The 23,585-nt window shown below is 40.0% G+C and overlaps 1 protein-coding gene and 1 long non-coding RNA gene across 5 annotated transcripts in view; one reads left to right on the forward strand and one right to left on the reverse strand.

The window, feature by feature from the left end:
- The window catches only part of NR5A2 (nuclear receptor subfamily 5 group A member 2), a 118,929-nt gene that overhangs the window by 70,701 nt on the left and 24,643 nt on the right, over window positions 1-23,585 (forward strand). For all 4 annotated transcript variants that reach the window (XM_028732582.2, XM_028732585.2, XM_028732584.2 and 1 more), the window contains exons 5-6: window positions 10,676-10,795; window positions 22,747-22,894. In XM_028732582.2, coding sequence (XP_028588415.1) covers window positions 10,676-10,795; window positions 22,747-22,894 — 268 coding nt within the window. The remainder of the gene's footprint in view (window positions 1-10,675; window positions 10,796-22,746; window positions 22,895-23,585) is intronic.
- LOC114598668 (uncharacterized) overlaps window positions 1-23,585 on the reverse strand; it is a 123,590-nt gene that overhangs the window by 31,108 nt on the left and 68,897 nt on the right. The window lies entirely within an intron of this gene.

Genomic DNA, 23,585 nt, shown 5'->3' on the forward strand with positions numbered 1-23,585 from the left:
TTGTGCAGAGACCCTAGAACCCCCAGGATTGTAAATAAACCTCACTAGACCCAGTTCTGATTTCATGCTATACTGAAATATACAGACAAAGTGCATTGTTAAACATGATGAAACAAGAATTAAGTCTATTTTGTTGTTTGCATATGACAGGCAAAAGATGACTTGTAGTAAATGACAGCAGGATTTTCTTATTTTATTGGTGCACTGAGAAGTCTGCTTCTGTAATTAGATTTCAATTTTAAAAATAAAAAATGTCCAGTGATGAATACCTTAGATTTACAAATTTATTATGGCACCAACTTTCATAGACTAGAATCAACTTCATCAGTTTGTTTCATCACTATATAGGACCAAATCAGCCTAAATCCTGACAGTCTCTTTCAGTTCATTTTACGGCCGGAATCTACAACATATTACCAGTATATGAATTGAGAGCTAAATGACACAACCGCTGAGGCAGTTAACTTAGAATCATAGTATTGGAAGGAATTTCAAAGGTCATTACCAACACAGGAAATCCACTTTTACAGAATTCCTAATAATTGACCACCCAGCCTCTGTTGAAAAGTCCATCTTTTTTATAAAAAAAAGTCTGTTTTTAAATCTCCAACCACTTTCTTCTGCAGTCTGTACCACTCTTTCCTTAAAGTTTAGTCTAGACCCTTTTTTTTGTAATTTGATCCCATTGCTTTCGGTCCTACCCTCTGGAATGACAGAAAACCAATTTGTTCCATCATCTACCTGAATATTTGAATTCAAATATTTGAAATATTTGAAGGGAGCTGTTATATCATCTCTTAAATGATCTTTTCTCCAGGCTAAAAACCCCCAACTCTTTCAAACCTGGTCTCCAGGCCTCTCACCATTTTTGCTGACCTTCTCTGGAGACATTCCAGTTTGTGCATATATTAAAATGTGGTGCCCAGAACTGGATACAGGTGTTCCAGGTGAGGTTTGACCAAAGCAGAATAGACTAGTACCCTTGCTATATTTCCTCCTGGCACTATGTGACTACAGTGATCTCCCTGTACACAGATAACTAGCAAATCAGGAAAAGTGAGGCTAGAGCTCTTACCTGTAACATGCTAGTTTTTTAATGCACAATTTTCATTTCATTTTGTTATTGCATGGAAAACATTCAAGCATTTTTTAATGATGAAAAGTCAACAAGAGCTACATACCCCATAACTCTCTTGTTTAGGTAACTCAGCTCTAATTCATCTGAAATTATTTCATAATTTCACATAAACATTTGTGGCTCCATTGTTGATGTAAGTGGAATTACTGAGCTAGGAAAGAGTAACATGTCAGAGAAAGAGCTTTCAGGATGCGGCTCTCAGGAGAATGCTTGCAGAGCATTTCTACAGAACAACACTTGTAATCACTTTGATAAAGAATAGCTCCTGCATTACCGGTATAATTTTCAGCAGAAATCTTAAAAACCTGCCTTTTTAACAACAAAAAAGGAAAAACCCTGGAAATTACATTTATAATTCATCAGAAATGATGCTGAGTGTCAAACATGAATAACCTACATGTGATCTAGCATGCAAAGCAAAAAATACAAAAAAAAAAAATCCACCCCAAGTCCCATAAAAGCCCATTTTTAAGTGCCAGGTACTCTGTTTGATGCTTTGAATAATGCAAATATCTAGTGATGACCTTATTTTCTTTCCCACTTAGAAGTCATCTGTGGGTTTGTGTGAAATGCTGAGAACTTGTATTTGTCTACTCTTCGGGAGTTCAGAAACCCTGTTGAATATTAGCATACTGGAAGGAGGCGGTGGTAGGAGGAGGATAAGCTGTCTTGGGGGAAGTTGGCTCTACTCTGCAGGTTACCTAAGCATTTTGTAAGGAAAGGTTGGACTGGTGACAGCTTGTAGTTGTTTGGCATCCATGTATCTGGACCTTAGTTGTGTGTGCTAATGGATGGATTGGTGTGGCTGCACACCATTGATCATATGAGTGTCCAAATCAAGCCCTTAGGTCAGACAATGGTGTTTATTCTAAGGTTACCAGATTTTTTTCAATGAATCTGGGGACACTTTTTAACTTCAATAGATTTTGTATGGGGGCTGATTTGTAAATCCGGGGACTGTCCCTGGGAAACGGGGATGTCTGGTAACCTTATCTAGAGGAGGAATGAGGAACCATGTTGTTGAACTCCAACTCACATCAGCCCTAGCCAGCATGCCCAATGGCCAGTTGCAGTCCTACAACATATGGAGGGCCATAGGTTTACCAATGCCTCAATCTCATAAACTGCTTGTTGACTATCTACTAGGCTTCTGGGGTTATTCAGCAAGTCTCTGGGGATACGCAGCTTGGCTATAGTAGGAGTGTTGCTTTAGGGCTCCATGCTGGCCACTATGGTCTGAATGTTCATCCCTGCCAGCCCACTGGGATCCTGGTTCCCATATGTATCTCCTTGACCCAAGGTTGAAGAACACTAGCGAAGAAGACATGCTTGAGAGTATAAAACAAAAAAAATTCCTTCCAGTAGCACCTTAAAGACCAACTAAGTTAGTTCTTGGTATGAGCTTTCGTGTGCATGCACACTTCTTCAGATACACTGAAACAGAAGTTGCCAGATCCTTCTATATAGTGAGAAGGTGGGGAGGGGTATTACTCAGAAGGGTGGTGGGAATGGGTGATTGGCAGATAACTATAGCATGATATAGCACAATGTAGCATGATATAGCACAATGAGCGGGGTATAAATTATTATTATTATTATTATTATTATTATTATTATTATTATTATTATTGGCACTGCATGGATGCAGCACAACCACTTGGGTGGCATGTGACTTGGTCCTCCCTTGCATTTCCATGTTAACATGGCTCTGCCACTGCAATGCACCCAAGGAAAGTTTGCAATTAGTACTCTGCCCCACCTGATGGAACACTGAAACACTCATCTATTTTAATGACACCAGAGTGACAGGCTGAGGGTTTGATGCAATACAGGATCACAACTGATGCAGCAAAAAACTAGAACCACAAGGCATGGCAAAAGTGCTTTCCACTTCCGTGATTGCTCCATTGAATCCAAGTCCCATATAGACATCTGGTATGCACCAAAATTCTGTAGTACTTGATAACAACATAAAGTGCAGTTATAACTGCACAATGTTCCATTCTCAAAATTAGATCATCAAAAATAAACAGGGAAAATAGAACTGTGCTTGTTGAATATTTCAATATGCTCTGTGTGAATTTTTTATCAGTGTCGTTGCCAATGTTGTTTGCTATTGCTGGTAAAAAAATTGCTTTTGTATTGGTCTACCCTCCCTCATCGATAACACCACTACAAAGGTGGGTTTTTAAAAATTCCTTTTAGTTTTTCAGATGAGTAACTAACATTTCTGAGATAACATTTCTGAGATAGACTTAGTTCTAACTACAATTGATAACATGCTTTTGGGTTTCGGTGTCAACTGAGACTTGATGCTGTGTGTTACTGAAGTCCTTGCCAAATTCCAGCAGAATTCTCTGGGAACACATTCCAAAAAGCCTGAGTCTGTGTGGCTTGGACATGTAGGTTTTCAAACAATGAGTAAACTGACACCACAGTGCATCTGATGGTCTTCTGCCGATGTTCCTTCATTTGTCAATGTACCATATCCAACACCAAGCCTTCAGTGCTTCTTGTACTTCCTTTCACTGGCTGTTACCTGCTTCTCTCTTATACATTCCTTCTATCAAGCCTTTCTGTTGCCTCTATTTTGCAAAGCCAGCAGAAGTACATATATACAAAGACAGTGCTGGGAAGAGAAGCTGCCACAGATGTGCTGTTCTTTAGAGAGGGTGTGAGCGATGGCTGCCTTTTGAGGAGCAATGAGTACAAAGTAGACTTAGGTGCATAAGGGAAATACAAATGATGGCACTCTTCTCCCACATGCATAAGAAAACTCCTTATCAGTAGTTAACAATTAGTCTGCAAATCCATGTTGGAAAGCTCATTTGCAATGGGCTTTTAACACAACAGATTTCAGCACAGTCGTCTCCACACCAACATACCTAGGACTTTCCTGCATTTACTATACCGTATTTTCTTCTTCTACCCAAATCAGTAGAATTCAATCCAGGTTGCTGAGTTGGAGAGGACTCTTTACTGACTAATATTGAATGAGATATGGCATAGATTCAATATATGGCTGCTTTTTATTTCATGATAACTATGTGGTAGCTGTTCCGTGAAGCAGCTACGTTAGATTCACAGCGCCCTTTCCCACGTAGATCAGGATGGCGAACCTGTGACCCTATAGCTGACGTTGAACTACAACTCCCAGCATTCCTGCCCATTTGTCTTGAAGGCAGAGGCTGATGGGAGTTGGGAGTGCAATATCTGGAGGGCCGCAGATTAGCCATCCCTGATGTAGATCTTCCAAACACTGGACATTGGACTTCCACGTCAACACCACAGATTAGTGCCCATGCAACTTTTTTAACTAGGGCTAACTGCAAAGGTGAAGGAAAATTTTCATGGAGATCATGGTGAGTAGAAGGGTTAAGCCTTGTCTTCCCATGCTCTACATTCTCAGTAATCACCACCCCCCACTTGTAATTAAATAAAGAAGAAAAAAGCTACATGGTTGCAAGCGTCATGTGTAGTTAGGCCCAGCTGAGCTAAAGGTTTTGTGAACTACAATTCTGTTTTGCTACATTTATGAGCCTTGTATACAACAGCAGGAGCTGAGCAGTGATTGTTTATTCTGACTTTGCTGTTTCACACTGTTTGCACAGCATTGGCTTGCTAATGAGGTGATACCAGCTTGGGAGGGGAAGATAAGCTTTGATAGCATGCTGATGACTCTCAGAACCTTCAAAAAGCCCCCTCCCCGCACCTACTCCACAATGCAAAGTGAATTTTTGGCTTCCGGAGCTGCTGCCTGTGGTTGAGACAGATGTTTGCTGAAAGCATTTCTTCATCCAGGTGTTGCATCTTTAAAACGCATTTGTTGTCAACTGTGAATACGGTCAGACCCAACACAATTCATGGAATGGGATGCAATATTCAGAAAAGTTGATGGAGTTGCAAAGTTAAATTAAGCCTAATACAAACTAGGGCTTTTCCTGTGGTGACCCTGGAACACCATGCCCAGAAACATCTGTTAGCAACACTGCACAGCATCCTCCAACTGGAGAATGTCAAGATTCCTTCCCTACATATTGACCAACACATTTTTGAACTTGATTGTGCTGCTGATACAGTTTGGGTCTCTCCAATGTTTCATTTTATAAATGTTTTCTGGATTCTATTTATGCATGGTTGTTTTTTTCCTCTTCTTTGTCCCTCTTCGCCCAAAAAAAGACTAATAAAATCTAATAAGAATAATAGTTATGGTGCATAGTTTAACTTTTGAAGTCAGCTACAGATACACCTCTTTGCTCAGACCTTCATAGGGAGTTGATGTAATGAGGTCAGCTGTACATTGACAGATTGTTTCAAAATTTGGTTTGCTCTTTTAACTTCTAGACTGTAATTTGTTTGTGATTTAGATTTGTAGTATATCTTCTATGTTGCGACCCACCCTGGGAGCATGAATCAAAGCAGTGTAAGCTAGAAATCGCAGGAATAAACAATGATGGGGTATCAAAAGAGTTATGGGGAAAGTTCTCAACATGTACAAGGGCTTTTCAAGCCTTGTTCATACCATGTTATACACTATAAAAAGCCAGCTATGGAAGACAATATGGGGTAGCCACTGGTGTCAAGAGCAGGACTGTGGCTGGAGAAAAACCTCACTTTTCTCCTTGTGTGCATTCACTTAATTATACAGTCTTTAATATGTTTATAACCTAATATGTTACAGCCCAATGCTTTGCAGTCATTAACCTGGTAGTACAGATTAGCAGGATACAGAAGAATAGTTTTATTTATTTTAGTTTTATACATCTACGTTCTACTCAGAGTAGACCTACTGAAATTAATTGATGGGCTGAAGTTAGCCATGTCCATTAATTTTAAAGGGTGTACTTTGAGTAGGACTAGCACTGGAGCCAACTCTTTGTTTCTAGATAATCTTTGGAATGTAGATGGGACAACTCTACATGTTTCAAACCAATATCCATCAGTCTTAAATACAGTTAAAATTTGTCTTTAAACCTTCTAGTAAAACTGTGCTGAAGAACAAACATAATACTATAACTGAAAGCAATCTGACACATTTGTGGGAATTGGGAAAGGTGCACTGTGGACCTGTAACTCCTACTTTTTCAACAAAGCACGACTGCAATCTTCTCTTCCAGATAACAGGGGACTTTGTTAGAAATGGCATGGGAGATAAATACAACTGGGGCAGAGTGAAAAGGAGCTCTTTTTTAATATAGGCTCAGCCTTGTTCTGTGATCTAAGCAAGAATGAATTATTGTGGTTACATGCAGCATGGGGACTGAGCAAGGTTGCTCCTGTGATAACACAAGCTTCACTTTGACTTAGTAATATATCCCTCTGCTATGTACCCCTCCTCTTTCTTTCATCCAGCAATATTGTCAAAAGGCTGCACAGCTTGTAAGTAATATTAGAGGGTGTTCATAATAAATTGTCTGCTTTGTGTACCACGCTGGATCCTGCCAAAACCCAGTGGGTCACTTGATGGGCTGGCTGCACGGTGCTTCCAGGCCAAAGGGTCAATCTGTTCTTGAGGAGAGAAAGTTGGATAGGTTCCCAAAACTTAATTAATGTGAGGTTCTCTTGGCTCACAAGCGGGTCAGACTAGATCAGTGTTTCCCAAGCTTTTCCCCCCATGGACTATTTGAAAATTGCTGAGGGTCCTGGTGGACCACTTAATGATTTTTTTGCCAGCTGTAGCATTTGCAATGCGCCGTGCGATTTTTAATTGTATTTGTCTTGCTTCTTCTGTATTATATTTGGTTTTATTGAATTCCATAGAATAAATAAAAGAAGCAAGAGAAATACAATTAAAACCAATAGGATTATTTAAAGTGATAGATGTGCTGTCTCCTCTCTTCAACTCCAAATCTATAGAGATGCTGTGTACCATCTGAATGAAGCTTGTGGACCACAGACCACAATTTGGGAACCCCTGGTGACAGTAAAGAGGCTGCTGCCAACAAAAATGGTAGCCGTGCACTTACCTCTCCCTCTCTCCCCTTTTGTGGAAACATCCAGAACAGGTGTGCGGGACCAAGGGACAAAAATGGCCCCTTAAGCCTCCTAATCCGGCCTTTGCAACTCATCCTACATCACATACCTGGCCATATCCCTCACTGACCCTGTTCTCCACCTTTGTCTAATGATTTTAGCCAGCAGAAATTTGTCCTTGAACTGTGGTTGTAACTCATGGGAGAGTGCTGTGTGTCTGCCACACCTTCTGTCCACATGTTCAGCAGGAGACGGGCTCAGCCAGCTGAAGTGTGTGGAAGGACACCTCTCCTCAATACAGTCAAACCTTGGTTCCTGAACAGCTTAGTTGCCGAACAAATCGACTCCTGAATGTCGCAAACCCAGAAATAAGTGTTCCAGTTTGCAATCGTTTTTCGGAAGCCAAACGTCCGACACGGCTTCTGCTTGAGTGCAGGAAGCTCCTACAGCCAATCGGAAGCCGTGCCTTGGTTTTTGAACGGTTCCAGGAGTCCGGGACTCCCGGAACGGATTAAGTTTGAGAACCAAGGTTTGACTGTACAAGCTCACATTGTTAGTCCCCCATCCCAATTAACTTTATAAACCTATTAAAAATACAGTATTCTGCCTGAGCTACCAAGTGCACCCCTGAATATTGGCATTTGGTGACATTTTTAAAACTGTCATATCACAAGCAAATCTTCCAAATGACACAGGCACCATTTTGATCGACCATTCTGGTTGTTGTGAGTTGTAAAGTGTACTGACAATAAACTTCCACAAAATGCACCTTTCCCCATTTTAATCGTGAAGATACTCAAGAGCAAAGCCTTTGCACGTTTGCTGTGATTCTTTCCCCTCCCAAAGCCCAACCCCCACTGAAATCTGAAACAATGTGCCTGATGAATTACGGTATAGTCAAAGTCATTGCAAGCTTTAAACTTAAAATCAATTCATTGTTATTGTGCCACTGATATCAAGCAAAACTATCCTTGAGTTCAGTGGCTATTATAGCAGTAGCCCACAAAAGCTCATGCCAGGAATAATGGCACCTTTAAGATACCATAGTGATATTTGTTATTATTGCTTATAAAGATCTGCAAATAAGTGGGTTTTATTCACCATTCTTGATAAATCCTCTAAATTGCATTTGCTCCACCAAAGTGTATGCTTTAGTATTGTATTTTGAATTTCCATTATTTTATGATGTAAGGGGAAATAATATGCCTTACATCAATGATAATTCTATGCTGATTTTTTTTCATTCAATTTGTTTACTTGGTTAAGTTTCATTATTCAATTCCAGTTGGGCAAGCTGTCTGCTAGTAATTCTCTTCCTCATGCTCACATGAACAATTTAACATGTGGATTTGGGTCTTTTGAGAATCCACTTTCATTAATACAAAGCAAGCCTCAAAAGTGATCAGTTTTAGCTTAGCATTTAGCATTGGAATGAAATATGTGATTAAACAGTTCACGAAACAGGACTCTACATTGCTTTTTTTCTAGCTGCCATTAGGCAAATATTATAGTAGAAGACAAATTACGCTATGTGAGTACAAAAACTTCTTGTCTTCTTGTGTCCATCCATGCTCTAAGGCCAGTACTTAGTGACACGACTTGTTTACATTTAACATGTATGCAAGAGATGTTTGTTCAGCATCTGGAAACAACCAATTCCTCACGGGAAGTTCATCTTGTCCTCTCTCTTATGACATATTGCTGGCAAGCAAAGACCTTTCTTTTCAGCCTGTCGTTTGTAATGATATTGCTAGTAGTTTGTTTATATTATTTTATGCTACTTCTATAAAATCAGTTGCTAATTGATATTGGTGTCTTTTGTTGCTGCTGAGTATGTTTCATCCTGCTGATTAATTTTGTAATTATTATTCTTGATACTGTTTATAGATACTGTTTGATACTGTTTACAGCTGCCCTGCCTACATGCTTTAATTAATAAACAAATCATAATCTCTGCTTCTGATATTTAGACATGAATATGTTGCTTATGTAGCCGAAACACAATTCCTACACAAGAGAAAGCAGAAGTCACAAACAAATAATTATATTTTCATATTAGAAAGGCTTAACCTGTTGACTGTGTGCCTGTCATACAGCTGTTAAAATCATTGCTGTCCCTCAGTGCCAACAGTTGTTAACCAGTTACTGTAGGTCTTTCGTCTATTGTTCTCTGGCAGGAAATACTACATTTAGTGCATGAACAGGCATGGTATTTCAGATGGAGAGGTGGTGGTCAGAACAGATTTAAGATTTTCAGCAACCAATGATCAGATGCCAATGCTTGGATAAATTCAAAATTAAATAGTTAAAAAGCAATGTATTTTCTGAGCATTTGTTCTGTACTCATTTATAAAATGTAACTACAACAATGTTAATAGTGCAGGTCAATGTACATTTTGTGTGTGAGAGAGAAGCCATAAGAATTGAGCTTTTGAGCTGAACATACATGTTTAAGTGTTTAAGCAAGAAGAAGCAACCTCTCCTCCCAAGAAATCTCCTATTTTCCCATAGGTGGAAAAGCAATGAATCATCCCTTCCCAGCAAATTATTGTTACAACCAACAGCCCACCCCTGACTGCATTTCCTCCTACAAAGCAAACAAAAAACTCAACACATCAACACCGGTTATGACCATTACAGGATTCTCACACGCTACTCTCAGTCCTCCAGCAATATTAATATACCTGGGCTACTTTTTCAGGGCTTGGTGAAACTCACAGCTTCTCAACCACAATCTGAATGTACTAATGATTAATTTTATTTGTATTTGCAGGGTAATTTATTAAAGTTTACATACTAATATTTTTCCTTTTCCTTTTTTGAAATTATGAAATTAAACCTAAGTGAGAAGGAATAGAAAATTCCTGTCTTTGCTATTACCTTTTGTTTTTGGGTGGACACAATACTGCTCAGTTGCACCAAAATTCTGATTTTTAAAATTATTTTCTCTGGAAAGTAGGTAACAAAACAAAAATGGGAGAGGGGTTCAAAATGAACTAGGCAGCTCTTCTGCATTATCTGAACTTTCAAAACAAAAAAACAAAACTGGATTCATGTATGCACCACAGAAACTTCCCAGAAGTCATTTTGCTGTTGTCTGGGAGAAGGAATTTCCTGGGTCATTTTAGGCCTACTTCTAGATCTTCCATGGTGCTTATACAGCTCTAAATTTCTTTTCAGCGCTCGTCAATTACAGCTCTGACTTCATTCATTAGCTAAAAGCTGTGAAAGGCTGAAACAGGCTCATATTTCTTTGAATGGTGCCTGCATATTTTGCTTCATAGCCTTCCTTTAACAAGGACTAGACACTTACTTTTTTTTCAGAGTCTGGGCCCCTTTATGACTTCCAACCTGGTACAGCAGGGCCTCACTCCCTTCCACAAAAATAGCCCTGAATATTCCAGTTGCTGAGGGTCGGCTACAGAGGCCTTGGCCTAAGGTTCCTCCCCAATGGTTTTAAGAGTACCTAAGAATTCTGTCACCAGAAAACTCAAAAGTAAACAGCAACAATAAGCCACCAAGGAAACATCATATATTAAAAAATATATATTTCTTTGTCTACAGGTTGATGACCAAATGAAGCTGCTTCAGAACTGCTGGAGTGAACTCTTAATTTTAGATCATATTTATCGCCAAGTGGTACATGGGAAAGAAGGCTCCATCCTCCTAATCACTGGGCAACAAGTGAGTTTGCAAACTGAACATTTTGCTTTTGTTTTTAAACCTCTTTCCAAACTGTAGGAACTTAACTATGTCTCAAACGTTCTTGGTATTACACCAAAAGCTTTTCCTATTGAACCACGGTATTAGCTGCAAAACAACTGAAGTAAAATGATCATCCACACTGTGATCTTCGGATGAGAAAGGGTGGTATATAAATTTAATAAATAATTTTTTAAAAGTAAATTCTGTTCCTGATCCAAACTTGTTACAATAAAAGCAAATACAACTTATATAAACATTTACTCATCTACCTCTGTGAGTGAGGCATGGCGTGTAAGAAACATGATATCTGCAGCATAATGCCAATCCAATTATTTTTTTTTTAAAAAATGGGAATTTATTTCAGATAAATCGTGAGTCAACATACCTTTAAAGCACATTTATACTGTTAAGTTGTGGGGAAACATATCAGACGACACAGCGATTCTTCAAACAGCTCTTGTTTATTCACAGGCCAGAACAGAACTGAAGGGTTCAGTCAGCCTGCTTATATAGAGCTCCAGTACAACGTAACTGTAACAATTTTCTAAAACTATCCAGTCACTGAATGTCACTTTCAATCCCTTATTTGCATAACTATCTACAGTATCCCCCTGCTGGCCCAGGGTGAGAACTTCAGTACATAACATATACCACTTTTAACAGTCATGGCTTCCCCCAAAGAATCCTGGGAACTGTAGTCCCCCCGCTACAATTCCCATCACCCTTAAAAAACTCCAGTTCCCACAATTCTTTTGTGGAAGCCATGTGTTTCAAATGTATGGTTTGTAGAGGGGGTTGGCACAGTGGGAGCTAGAAGCAGATGGTATGAATTAAAGGAATCGGCCCATGAAAAGAAAAAATGAGAAAAAACAAGAACTCAGAAAGCAATAAAGAGCAACATTTGTGAGGCCAAACACTGTGATACAAGCCATAAGTTCAAGTTCAGATGTAACATTAAGCCAAGCCATGGTTTAACACCATGTAGATGTATTTCAAATAGTCCTGTTTTCTCAGCACTTCAGGATTAGACTGCCAGAGAGAATAGTGTACTGTATGTAAGTACACTGTCATCTAGTGTGCACTGTGTGCAAACATTTAAAAAAGATTCTGTGATAATATATTAATTGAGCTACTTACTGAATTCATTTACTTACTTGGATTCAGAAGCAGCTTGCCAGGTGTAGTGGGAACTGCCTGGCAGATCAGTTGCTGTTGCTTACTGGGAGAGCGAGAGGCAAGGCAGTGGGGAGGCTGGTGCAGTGTAGGTGCACTGACTCAGCCAGTTAGGTGCTCCTGCCACTGCTTTTGCACCTCACTGACCTCCCCGCCACCTTGCCCCTTTCTGGTAAGCAGCAGTGACCTACCTGCCAGGAAGCTAGCACAGCAGCTTCGGCACACACAGCCAGCCACTTCCACTCAGATTAGGAGAATCAGAAGCAGCTTTAAAAGTCAAGCTTAAAAGCCACAGAGGGCACAGACTTCCAGGGAGTTCTCCTGCACAGACAAGCTCCAGTCAAACAAATGCAACATGCACAAGAGCACTGCCGTGATCTTGCGCAGCTTGAGATCACTCTCGACGATTGTGGTGAGAGAAGTTGCTCATACGTCGTGGCCGGGTTCATTTATAATTTCCAAGAGCCCTGGCAAAGTAAATGAGAGCGACAAGGCAAATTAAATGAAAATGTTACTCTTTGAAAATGTCTTTCAGCTCTAATGGAAAAGAATGTATGGTGTCATTGGAAAGGCAGAGTGCATTTTGTGTGTTTTATTTCTGATTCAAAGTGAAACCAAATGATGGTCCACTGGCATTTAAGTAGCTGAAACCTAAACTGCCTCCATTTATATACATATGAGGAAACAGTTGCTTGTTTGGACTGCAAACTACATTATTCAATTGCTATTCAAAATTTGCATAGAGAGACTTAGCCCTAATTTAAACCATGTAGGGTGATTCCTTTGTGCCTACAAAGAGAGTTGCATGTTGTGTGCGTCAGGCAGAAAGACATGCACATTATATGAAAGGCAGGTGAATAAACCATTTGATCACAGCTACATTAACCATGGGCATGATCCAGTCATAAGTGGTGTTTAGTCCCATTGGTTTCAGTGAACTCTGCCTGGCAATATGCTCCTAGGAAATTGATCAAGCCTGGGACAGATTTTCCAAAGCTAAGAACTACTCCATGAGGCTTCGTGCCAGATAATTTCTGAACTGCACAAGCCACCTGGATAGCCTTTAAATAAATGAGCAAGGGTTGCAAAGACAAAACAGAGCATTTAATCACATTTAGACAATAACAGGCTCAAGCTCACTAACTACAGATCATAAAATGTCTTTGGAATTCCCCTCCACCCGGACCAAATCAAAATAATTTCTAATTTGGACTGACTCCATTTCTGGCCCTCCCCTCTCAGACCAATTTAAACCCCCAACTTCATGTAAGTTTCTGATTGCATTTGTCATTGTAACTCTGACAGCTATGTAGATTTTATCTTTATTTTTGAGCATCCTATATACACTATTCCTTGAATGGGTGATTTAATAGACCTGCTGCAAAAGGCAATGTAAACAGAAGAGGAAAGAAGCAAATTTATACTGCAGTCTTGCACACACTTACCAGGGGGAAAGTGCCACTGAAATCAATGGCACTTACTTATGAGTAGAAATGTATAGGACTGTGTTGTTAAATGCCAGTTCTTACATAAAGAATTATGATCGGACCCATTAGCAGTTTCTTCAAACCAAGTTGTCCATTACTCACTCTTTTCATTCTTTGCACAAAATCCTGCTCATCTGCTACAATGATTACTGTTTTAAAAGCAAACAAAGTGCATTCTTTCACTCAAACATCATTTAAAAACCAGGAATGAATTGTTCTTTGTCAGATGCACAATATTGCAACAGTTATTATGCCTCATGTAGATTTCAGCTTCCAGAGTCATTCTGCACACTTTAAAAGAAAGTTACATTTCTTCAAGGCTGCAGAATATGAAGATACTACTGTTATTTGCTGTAATTATTATATTTGTTAAAAGAAAGCAAACAAAAATGCTATGATGGTTTAGTCTGAGATGAAGTACTCCCTACAGATTATTTTCTGCAAATGCTATTACACAGTTAAATAGTTGGAAGTCCAAGCAGTCATAAAGAATTCATTGTGTAATAAACTTACAGTGCAGTGGTCTACATGCCCATTCAGAGGTAAGTCTCTCTATGTTTAATGGAGTTTACTCCCAGTTTAGTGGGTGCCGGGCTGCAGCTTTGGCTTTCTTGTGAAGAAAGAGCAGAGAGTTCATAGTGAAGATGTCAGTCTCACTACAAAACATACAGATCTTAAATACAGACCACCTACAATACAGATATACAGATGACACAACTTTGATGGCAGAAAGTGAGGAGGAATTAAATAACCTTTTAATGAGGGTGAAAGAGGAGAGCGCAAAATATGGTCTGAAGCTCAACATCAAAAAAACTAAGATCGTGGCCACTGGTCCCATCACCTCCTGGCAAATAGAAGGGGAAGAAATGGAGGCAGTGAGATATTTTACTTCCTTGGGCTCCATGATCACTGCAGATGGTGACAACAGTCACAAAATTAAAAGATGCCTGCTTCTTGGGAGAAAAGCGATGATAAACCTAGACAGCATCTTAAAAAGCAGACACATCACCTTGCCAACAAAGGTCCGTATAGTTAAAACTATGGTTTTCCCAGTATTGATGTATGGAAGTGAGAGCTGGACCATAAAGAAGGTTGATCGCTGAAGAATTGATGCTTTTGAATTATGGTGCTAGAGGAGACTCTTGAGAGTCCCATGGACTGCAAGAAGATCAAACCTCTCCATTCTTAAGGAAATCATCCCTGAGTGCTCATTGGAAGGACAGATTGTGAAGCTGAGGCTCCAATACTTTGGCCACCTCATGAGAAGAGAAGACTCCCTGGAAAAGACCCTGATGTTGGGAAAGATTGAGGGCACAAGGAGAAGGGGACGACAGAGGACGAGATGGTTAGACAGTGTTCTTGAAGCCACTAACATGAATTTGACCAAACTGCAGGAGGCAGTGGGTGACAGGAGTGCCAGACATGCTCTGGTCCATGGGGTCACGAAGTGTCAGACACAACTAAACAACTAAACAACAAACAATACATTGAAATAGTTCAGTGCTCTTTGGCCAACCAGACCAAACACATACAAAAACTCATACTAATACGCACAGCCCACTATATTCATTATTATTTTATAAAAGAGAGTGATAAAATCAACAATAATTTTAACACAATTAAATTATTATTAGGGGGGCATTATACCATTTAAAAACCATGCTAGTTGTATCTCAAAGGTTTTGCTGTTGGTGCAGAACATTGGATTAGTAGGAGCATGCTTTATTTTATTTTTTAATTGGGCAGTTCAGGAAAAATACTGACCCCTTACTACTTTACCTTCAAAATCAAAATAGTAAAAGTTTTAAATTAAATTAAAACACACTACTCTGCTTTCCACAGCTTCCCCCTTCCCCAGTGACTATAGACCTAAGGTAATTCCTCTTAGGAATCAATCTTCTGCACAACTGAACACAAGTAGAACTTGGGCCATCAGTAAAATGTGCTATAATCAAGATAGATTAAGACTGGTTGAAAAAGATGGCCTCTGGGTAGAAGAACCAAAATGGGTTGCCTATGATACAAGCACCAAGTCCACTTTTTGCAGCCATTTTATGCCACCTTCCATGTCGTCACCGCAGCCATGTAGAACAGGTTAGGCTGAGAGTTGGAGACTGACCCAGAATATGAAGTGAGCTAAAATAATGAGAATCGAGTTTAAAATTCGGCACAAAACATGCTCAGAGTGTTTTCTTTTTTCTTAAGGTTGCCAGAATCTTTTTTGTTTGTGTTTTGCAGAGAGTTATGAAACTGCAGATGCTCAGCATAGTCTTTGTAGTCCATGAAAGCTTATGTAGTAATACTAGTTAGTCTTTAAGATACCTCAAGGCGTATTTTCGGGTACCTTATTTAATGTATTCATTGAGCAGGGCGGGGGTGTTTGAAATTACCAAGGTCCCCATCCGCCTTGTATAGCAGGATAATTACAAGAGCCACTTCCTTGTCTGCACCTGAGCAGCTTAAAAATAAGGATATTTTCAGTCAGCTCCTTTACGGTAATTATATATATCCTGCCTTCTTAGCCTGCCAAGCCTGCCAAGGCTATTCATAATACAAATATATTTATTTTTATTTGGAAAGATTGTGTAAAACATGTAATCACAAAACTGTCTGAGTGATGTACATAATAAAACACAACTGAAATTCACAGAGTTGTTACATATATGCAAAATATAACTGTGGATGAAACACAGAAAAAAAAACCCAGTAAAACTTAATATATATATATATATATATGTAAATAACTGAACTATATGTCTAGGTAGGCCCGCTGAAATTTTCAAAGAAGGTTTCAGCATGCAAATAAAAACAATATAGTGAGGGTGCTTGCATAATGTCAATGGGCAGGGAGTTCCAAAGTAGAAACACTGCAACTGTGCATAACATGAAGCCATGGTTTAGCACAGTATGGAACAGCCTAAACAAACCAAAGCAAAGGATGAGACTCACATGCTCCCTTTCCCAAGTGCTCCTTTTCCATAACTAGGAGGAAGAATTTGGCAGAGTTTAGTTTTGCTTTTACAGGAATCTCTCAGCTCACCATTATATTCAAGCCAGGAATTCTGGCTTAAAACAAATAACGGTTAGTTCAACAAACCAACTTTTATAATCCTTGGTGTGAAGTTGACTTCTAATGAAACTAGCCATTGTTTAAGCCAAGGCTCAAAGCTGATCCTAAGCATTTCCCCTTCTTTCAGCTTCTCACCTTCAAGCAGCGACAGCTGATGACTTTGCACTGATGCAGCAGTCTGAATGCCCCTCTCCAAGCACTTACTTGCTGGTGTAGCAAGTTTTTTGGGACAGGGCTGTAAATCTTCTTAGTGCCAAGTGCACAGAGTGCGTTAAGTTTCTTGATTCAGTTGTAATAGGATAGGTCTCACTTGCTCCATGCTAAAGCCATCAAGCTTTGCTTTGCAGAGTTCAGCACACACACAAGAGCAGGCATAGGCAAACTCGGCCCTTCAGGTGTTTTGGGACTACAACTTCCACCATCCCTAGCTAACAGGAGTGGTCAGGGATGATGGGAGTTGTAGTCCCAAAACATCTGGAGGGCAGAGTTTGCCTATGCCTGCACAAGAGTCTACTAAACAATGGGGAGGTGGAAGATCAGGATCTACTAGTAGACCTATGGTTGCTTTGCAGATCTACTAGTTGCTTAGGGCTTTAGCTCAGTGTTAGAGCATCCGCTTTCCAGGTTCAATTCCTGGCATCTCCAAGTATGGCTGGGAAAGCTCCCTGAAGAGCTGTTGCCAGTCACTGTGAGCAATACTAGACCAGTGCTCTGCTGTCCTACTGCTCTAACCTTAAGGTTATTAGGGGTGGGGGGAAATACTTGAGGGGGAGGGAACAGGACTTGGGAGCTTGTTTCTGGTACTGGTCACAGATTCAAGACACCCCTGGTACTCATAGGCACCACGTTCCTTAATTCCTTGTGTTTCCCCCTCATCTGTGGCCCTTTTTTGCACTTTGTTCTGGCCGGTAGACCACAGGGTTCTAGTAAAAAAAACAAAGCAGATCCCACATGCCCCCCTGCCGTAGCTATTTGGCATCTCCCCTCTATATGTCTAGAAGCAGGAACCAGCACAGGAAATGGCATTTTTCATTGTTCGTAATGCACCAATGGCCCATAAATGTATAAGATATTTTATAGCTCTTTGAAGCATCATCAGCTTTACTATTTGCATATTAGAACTAATTAGCAACCTCTGTAACATCATCCTGAGGGAGAGGTCTGCTGGCAACTTAATTCATTATCTTCTATTATTGGCATATCATGTTAAAATGGCAGGCATCGTACACTGTACAAGTCATCACAATTTTAATTAATTTGATTTCACGATGCCTGCTGTCTCTATCTAGGAGGAACCCATCCCCACTCTTAATGTATGAAAGTCCTCTGCTTTCCTGCAGTAAAGTACTTGCTGAAGAAATATTTATATAATATTTCCATTATATAAATGTTATCTACGATCTTTGCAGATAAAATGTGATTTGTAATCATAAAGTTATCATTGTTTATCATGTAAATTTGTATTGGGGGGATGCTAAATTAGTTTCACTGACAGTATAATCATTTTAACAGGAAATACTGCTTGAAGAGAAAAAGGTTGCCTAAGACTCATCATGGCACACATTTGCTTCCAGTGCAATTGTCTGACTTGTGAAATTGCACTAGTGCCAAGATCAGATCCTAGTCAAAACACTGAAAGAACAATTTCATCTACCACCTTCCTGAAACGCATCACACAAGGAAGAAACTAAGATTAAAAATAGAAAAACTAAAGAAAGTCCCCCTTACCTTAACGCATGCAACAACAACAAATACTAAGTTCTAATTAACTGCATGGATCATTAACTTTAATCATTCACAGAACTGAAAGCAAATGCCTTTCAACCTCCACTCTGCAAAAACGTTTATCCCAGCATCTAATAAAGAGAGACTAATGTATTAACAACATGTCACTATTACCTTTCCCAATGCTCAGATAAGCCACTGCAGTTAACTTGCCAATTTCCACTACCTCTAAGACCTTTATCAACCATTTCTTAGCAGATGGCACATTGGAGGAAGTTACGCTGCTTTGCAACTGTAATCTAAACTAAAAGATTCATAACCAGACCCCATTTTTCCACTGTTTCCAGCCTGTCAATTTGAACAAGATAACCACAGAATCAACGGATAGGTCATACTTTGTTATTTCAAAAAATGACTTTAAGAACCCTTTGCCAATATTGCACAATTGCCATCATAAGTACAGAAAGCTGTGGTTCAACAGGCCTTCTAGGTTTCCTCTGTATCTTGGGCACCCTTAAGGTTTCTATTAAGTCTTGCTTTCCCACAGGCAGATAAAAACTTTTTAACAGCTAAGAACTTACATCAATTTACAGCTGAAATCGAGAAAAAATGTGCTATCTCTTGAAAGGAGTGGAAACAGGTGCAAGAATGTCTGCAAGAACAGAAACCAAAGATTTTTCAGCTTCAGTGGATGGGAGAATATTCAGCACATCTATACAGTTGTACCTCGGGTTACATACGCTTCAGGTTACAGACTCCGCTAACCCAGAAATAGTACCTTGGGTTAAGAACTTTGCTTCAGGATGAGAACAGAAATCGTTCAGCAGCAGCGGCACAGCAGCAGCGGGAGGCCTCATTAGCTAAAGTGGTGCTTCAGGTTAAGAACAGTTTCAGGTTAAGAACGGACCTCCGGAATGAATTAAGTACGTAACCAGAGGTACCACTGTATGCATTTGTTTACTGACCCAGCTAGGAAGCCTACACAAATTATTCCTATCTGCATGGAACATGTACACTTCTACTGGAGTATATTTCTCCTGTTGGATGGGGAAGTCCCAGCAAAATCCACCACAGCTTGGAAATTCTAAATGGTAGTGAACATTTGCTAGGCACAAACCACAGTTTGAGGCGTATGAGCTGCATGAAGCAATCCTTTCTAGAGTTGGTTTTTCAGAAAGTTGTGGGTCATATGCTAGAGCTACAATTAAGATACTCTATCATCAGTTATACTATTCTATCTGGCCAAGTGGTTCTTGGTTTCCAGTTTTTGAAGCACAGCAAAAACTGTCCCAAACAAAAGCAAAATAAATGAGTGTACTCATCATTCACAACAATACATCTATCAGACCACTTTCAAATATCTGAAACAGACCACTGTCCTGTCTGTGGTATGCAAAGTTTCAAGCAGTACTTACTTACAGAGCATCATGCAGTCATCATACTAGAAGGAGTCGCTCAGTGAACATGGTCGTGTGTAGGTCTTAAATATCTGGATAATATCCACCCATATGGCAAGCTCATCATCCAAGTGTACCTCACATTCCTCCCCCCCCCCCATTCATTTTCATTCACACTCTAATATATTGGCTCAAAAGGCTACCCTTTTCATAGATAAGTAGCCCATAGACTAAGCAGAGAAGATAATATTCACTTTAATAATAACACTTCCTCCCCACCCCCCCTAGAAGAGACATTAACTGGGGCTTTTTCATGCACAGTTGAGTTTATATAAACTGATTGACACCTTTGGGGGTCGTCTTTCCACTGACTCATAATTTTGCTCACTCGTGAAAAAGGTTTTCTCGGTGCTCTGTCTTCTCTAGTTAAAGCTGAAAATTCAACTCATCATATTTACACAATAAAAAAAATCCATTCTGCCTTGTTTTTAATTGCAAATCTGACTCAAGGGACCAATTCTCCTGCTTAGGAGGCATCCCTGTGCCTTCTACTAGGGAACCAAGTGCAGTCAATTATGGTAATGAAATGTCAATAAATATAAAAATTTAATACAGTCGGCTCTGGGTGAGTGGCAGATGAAGACTTGCCTCCCAGACAAATTTGCTGGTTCTGCAAATATTAAATGCATCTGAAAGAGCAGCTAGTTGCCTAAGAGCCTTCCAGTAGCAGAGGGTGGAAGAATCTACCTATTGGGGTTTCCCATTATGTTATCATCTCAGTGGTACAGGCAGCGATATTCATGACATTCATCCCAACATCTTAACTTATTATTAAGAAGTGAAGATCATATTTTCTCTTGTGTGGAAACAGCAATTGGTTACCTCACCAAGGGATTCCCACATGCCCTCCCAATACATCACAGAGGGGAAATTCAGCTGCAAATTAGATGTCTCAGCAGGAATTGCACTTTTCTAAAAACAATAGCCTAGCTAATGTCCTGGGGTAGGGCTGTAAAATGATTTACATAAATGTCATTTGCTTACATTACAGGCACAGTTTTATGTCTTCATTTATTGAAAAAGGTGGTTCAGCCCACTGTCCAAACTCCCAGTCCACTGGACTAGATGGAATTTGGGTGAGGCAGAGGTTTCCCTTTGCCTAGCCCTGTCTCGTTCCTCTGGCTTCCACTGGTAGGGGAGCTCAACTGGTGCACCTTCCCTGGGTAGGCAGAAGTTTCTGCAGGTGATATCCCTGCCAGAGATACTTAATGAGTCATTCTGGAAGTAAGGTGGTGGGGTATCTGCTGAATCCTCAGGGGCTGAATTTGGCCAAGTGGCTGATTGGTTTTCAGAAATCATTTGTTTCTTCCACAGCTGTACTGGATGTTCTGGATGTTATACAGTCGTACCTTGGTTGTCAAATGCCTTGCAACTCGAGTGTTTTGGCTCCCGACTGCCGCAAACTCGGAAGTGAGTGCTCCGGTTTGCAAACGTTATTTGGCACCCAAACGTCTGACGCGGCTTCTGCAGCTTCCAATTGAGTGCAGGAAGCTCCTGCAGCCAGTTGGAAGCTGCACCTTGGTTTCCGAACATTTTCAGAAGTCAAACTGACTTCTGGAATGGATTCCATTCGAAAACCAAGGTACGACTGTACTGGTGACTTTTATTTATATTTGTTACCTTGAAGTTTTTATGAAAACTGTTCAAGGATGATTGTTGTTGTTAGCTAAATTAAATAAACACACAATGTTTACTGTTAAAAGTTCCACTACATTCAATGGTGTGTTTAGACTGCAGCATTAAACTCTCAAAAAGCGGTGCATCAATGTTAATAATTACTTTTCTCAGGAAAGCTCGAACAGTAGCCTAAAAACAACAAACGAATGAAAAACAGATATGGCAGTTGCGAAAATCAAAAGAACTTTTATCTACAGTGGTACCTCTGGTTACAAACTTAATTCGTTCCAGAGGTCTGTTCTTAACCTGAAACCATTCTTAACCTGAGGTACCACTTTAGCTAATGGGGCCTCCCGCTGCTGCCGCGCAATTTCTGTTCTCACCCTGAGGTAAAGTTCTTAACCCGAGGTACTACTTCCGGGTTAGCTGTCTGTAACCCAAAGTGTTTGTAAACCGAGGTGTTTGTTACCCGAGGTACTACTGTACTAAGTCCAAGGGCCACAGGAGTATAAAGGTTTGAAGAAACAGAAGAAGACAAGATAGTTAAGCTGTGCATCACCTGATACATATTCCCCATTAGATACTGTCCAGGAAACGATGTACAGTGGTACCTCGGGTTACAAACGCTTCAGGTTATATACACTTCAGGTTACAGACTCCGCTAACCCAGAAATAGTACCTTGGGTTAAGATCTTTGCTTCAGGATGAGAACAGAAATCATGCTCCAGCGGTGCGGCAGCAGCGGGAGGCCCCATTAGCTAAAGTGATGCTTCAGGTTAAGAACAGTTTCAGGTTAAGAATGGACCTCCGGAATGAATTAAGTACTTAACTCGAGGTACCACTGTAAGGCTTTTTGAACTGGGAAGGCATTTAGTTTCTTATTTAAAATAGTTATGTGCAGCTCTTCAATATCTAAATTCCAGAGTGGTTCATACTGACTTTTAAAATGCATCAAAATAACGCCATAAAGAATAAAAGCAGCATAGAGAGATAAATAGAGCACTATTTAGCAGTAAGGTATGTTTAAGGTTTCATTCTTTATGTGTGAAAAGCATACATGTCTTTAAAAATTATATTTGCGTTCCACTCTGCCTCAGAGGAGCTTAGAGGGACATAGTATGGTGTTAAGCAAACAAGCAGAAAAATAAGTTAGGCTACATGTGATGTTAAATGCGTGCTTTCATTTCATGTGTCTCCACCACACACCTCTGCTGTAGTGGAGCTACTATAGCAGAGCCAGGTAAGGATCAAGACAGCAAAACCTGATGCTGGGGGCCCAGTGAAAATGACCTTTCCTTCCAAAGCTGTTAGAAGTTCCAGGACTAATTGAGCAAAAGTATGAAATAGCAGTATTAATGTATCTGGTTAAGATAACTCAATGTAAATATTACTCTTTTGCAGGTGGATTACGCTGTAATAGCATCTCAGGCAGGAGTCACACTCAACAATCTTATGAGCCATGCACAGGAGCTAGTAGCAAAACTACGATCTCTGCAGTTTGATCTACGAGAGTTTGTGTGTCTCAAATTTTTGGTGCTATTCAGTTTAGGTAGGTACTGTCGCCATTTAATTATTGCTTATATGTCTCAACATTATTACTTATATGTCTCAACATTACCTATTTTTCTAAATTAGAGTGTATCGTTTGTCATCGTTGATGTGGGCCCCTCCATGTGTGAGGTCTGGAAAAATACACAATTATTGTATTATATTATATCCATAGTATGGTTCTCTGAGTGATGTAGAAGAAAGACTATACTATAGAAGACAAAAATATAAATTTTACCATTTTAAAAACACAGCAGAGATTTTAAAAAAAATGAAGAGCAACCACATTCAAATTCATCTAGTCATATGGAGAGTTAAAATTATCACATAAGAGCTAAAAAGTAAGACCAAGGCAGCCACAGCACAAGCAGAGCCAAAGCATCAGAACCAGTCTTACAACATGCTAATGAATAGTGAGACATTGTGACATCAGGTATGGAGCAGGTAAAGAGGTGGCTGGATCAGCTGTGGAACTGAATTCCACAACCAAATTGACATCAAATGATTGACAAGTGAGTTGTCTTACACTTGGGAACCACAGTATAAGGGGTTTTGCCAGTCCTGGGCGTGACATATGTGTTGGGCTGCTCTCATGGCCTGCAAGGTCCTTTGTGCATTGCTTCCCAAACTTCAGGCAACTAGCTGGCTGTCGGGCACTTGGAAAACACTGTGCAAAGGGCTTTGCAAGCCCT

Source organism: Podarcis muralis, chromosome 5, assembly GCF_964188315.1.
Source record: "Podarcis muralis chromosome 5, rPodMur119.hap1.1, whole genome shotgun sequence".
In the NCBI taxonomy this organism is placed as follows: domain Eukaryota; kingdom Metazoa; phylum Chordata; class Lepidosauria; order Squamata; family Lacertidae; genus Podarcis; species Podarcis muralis.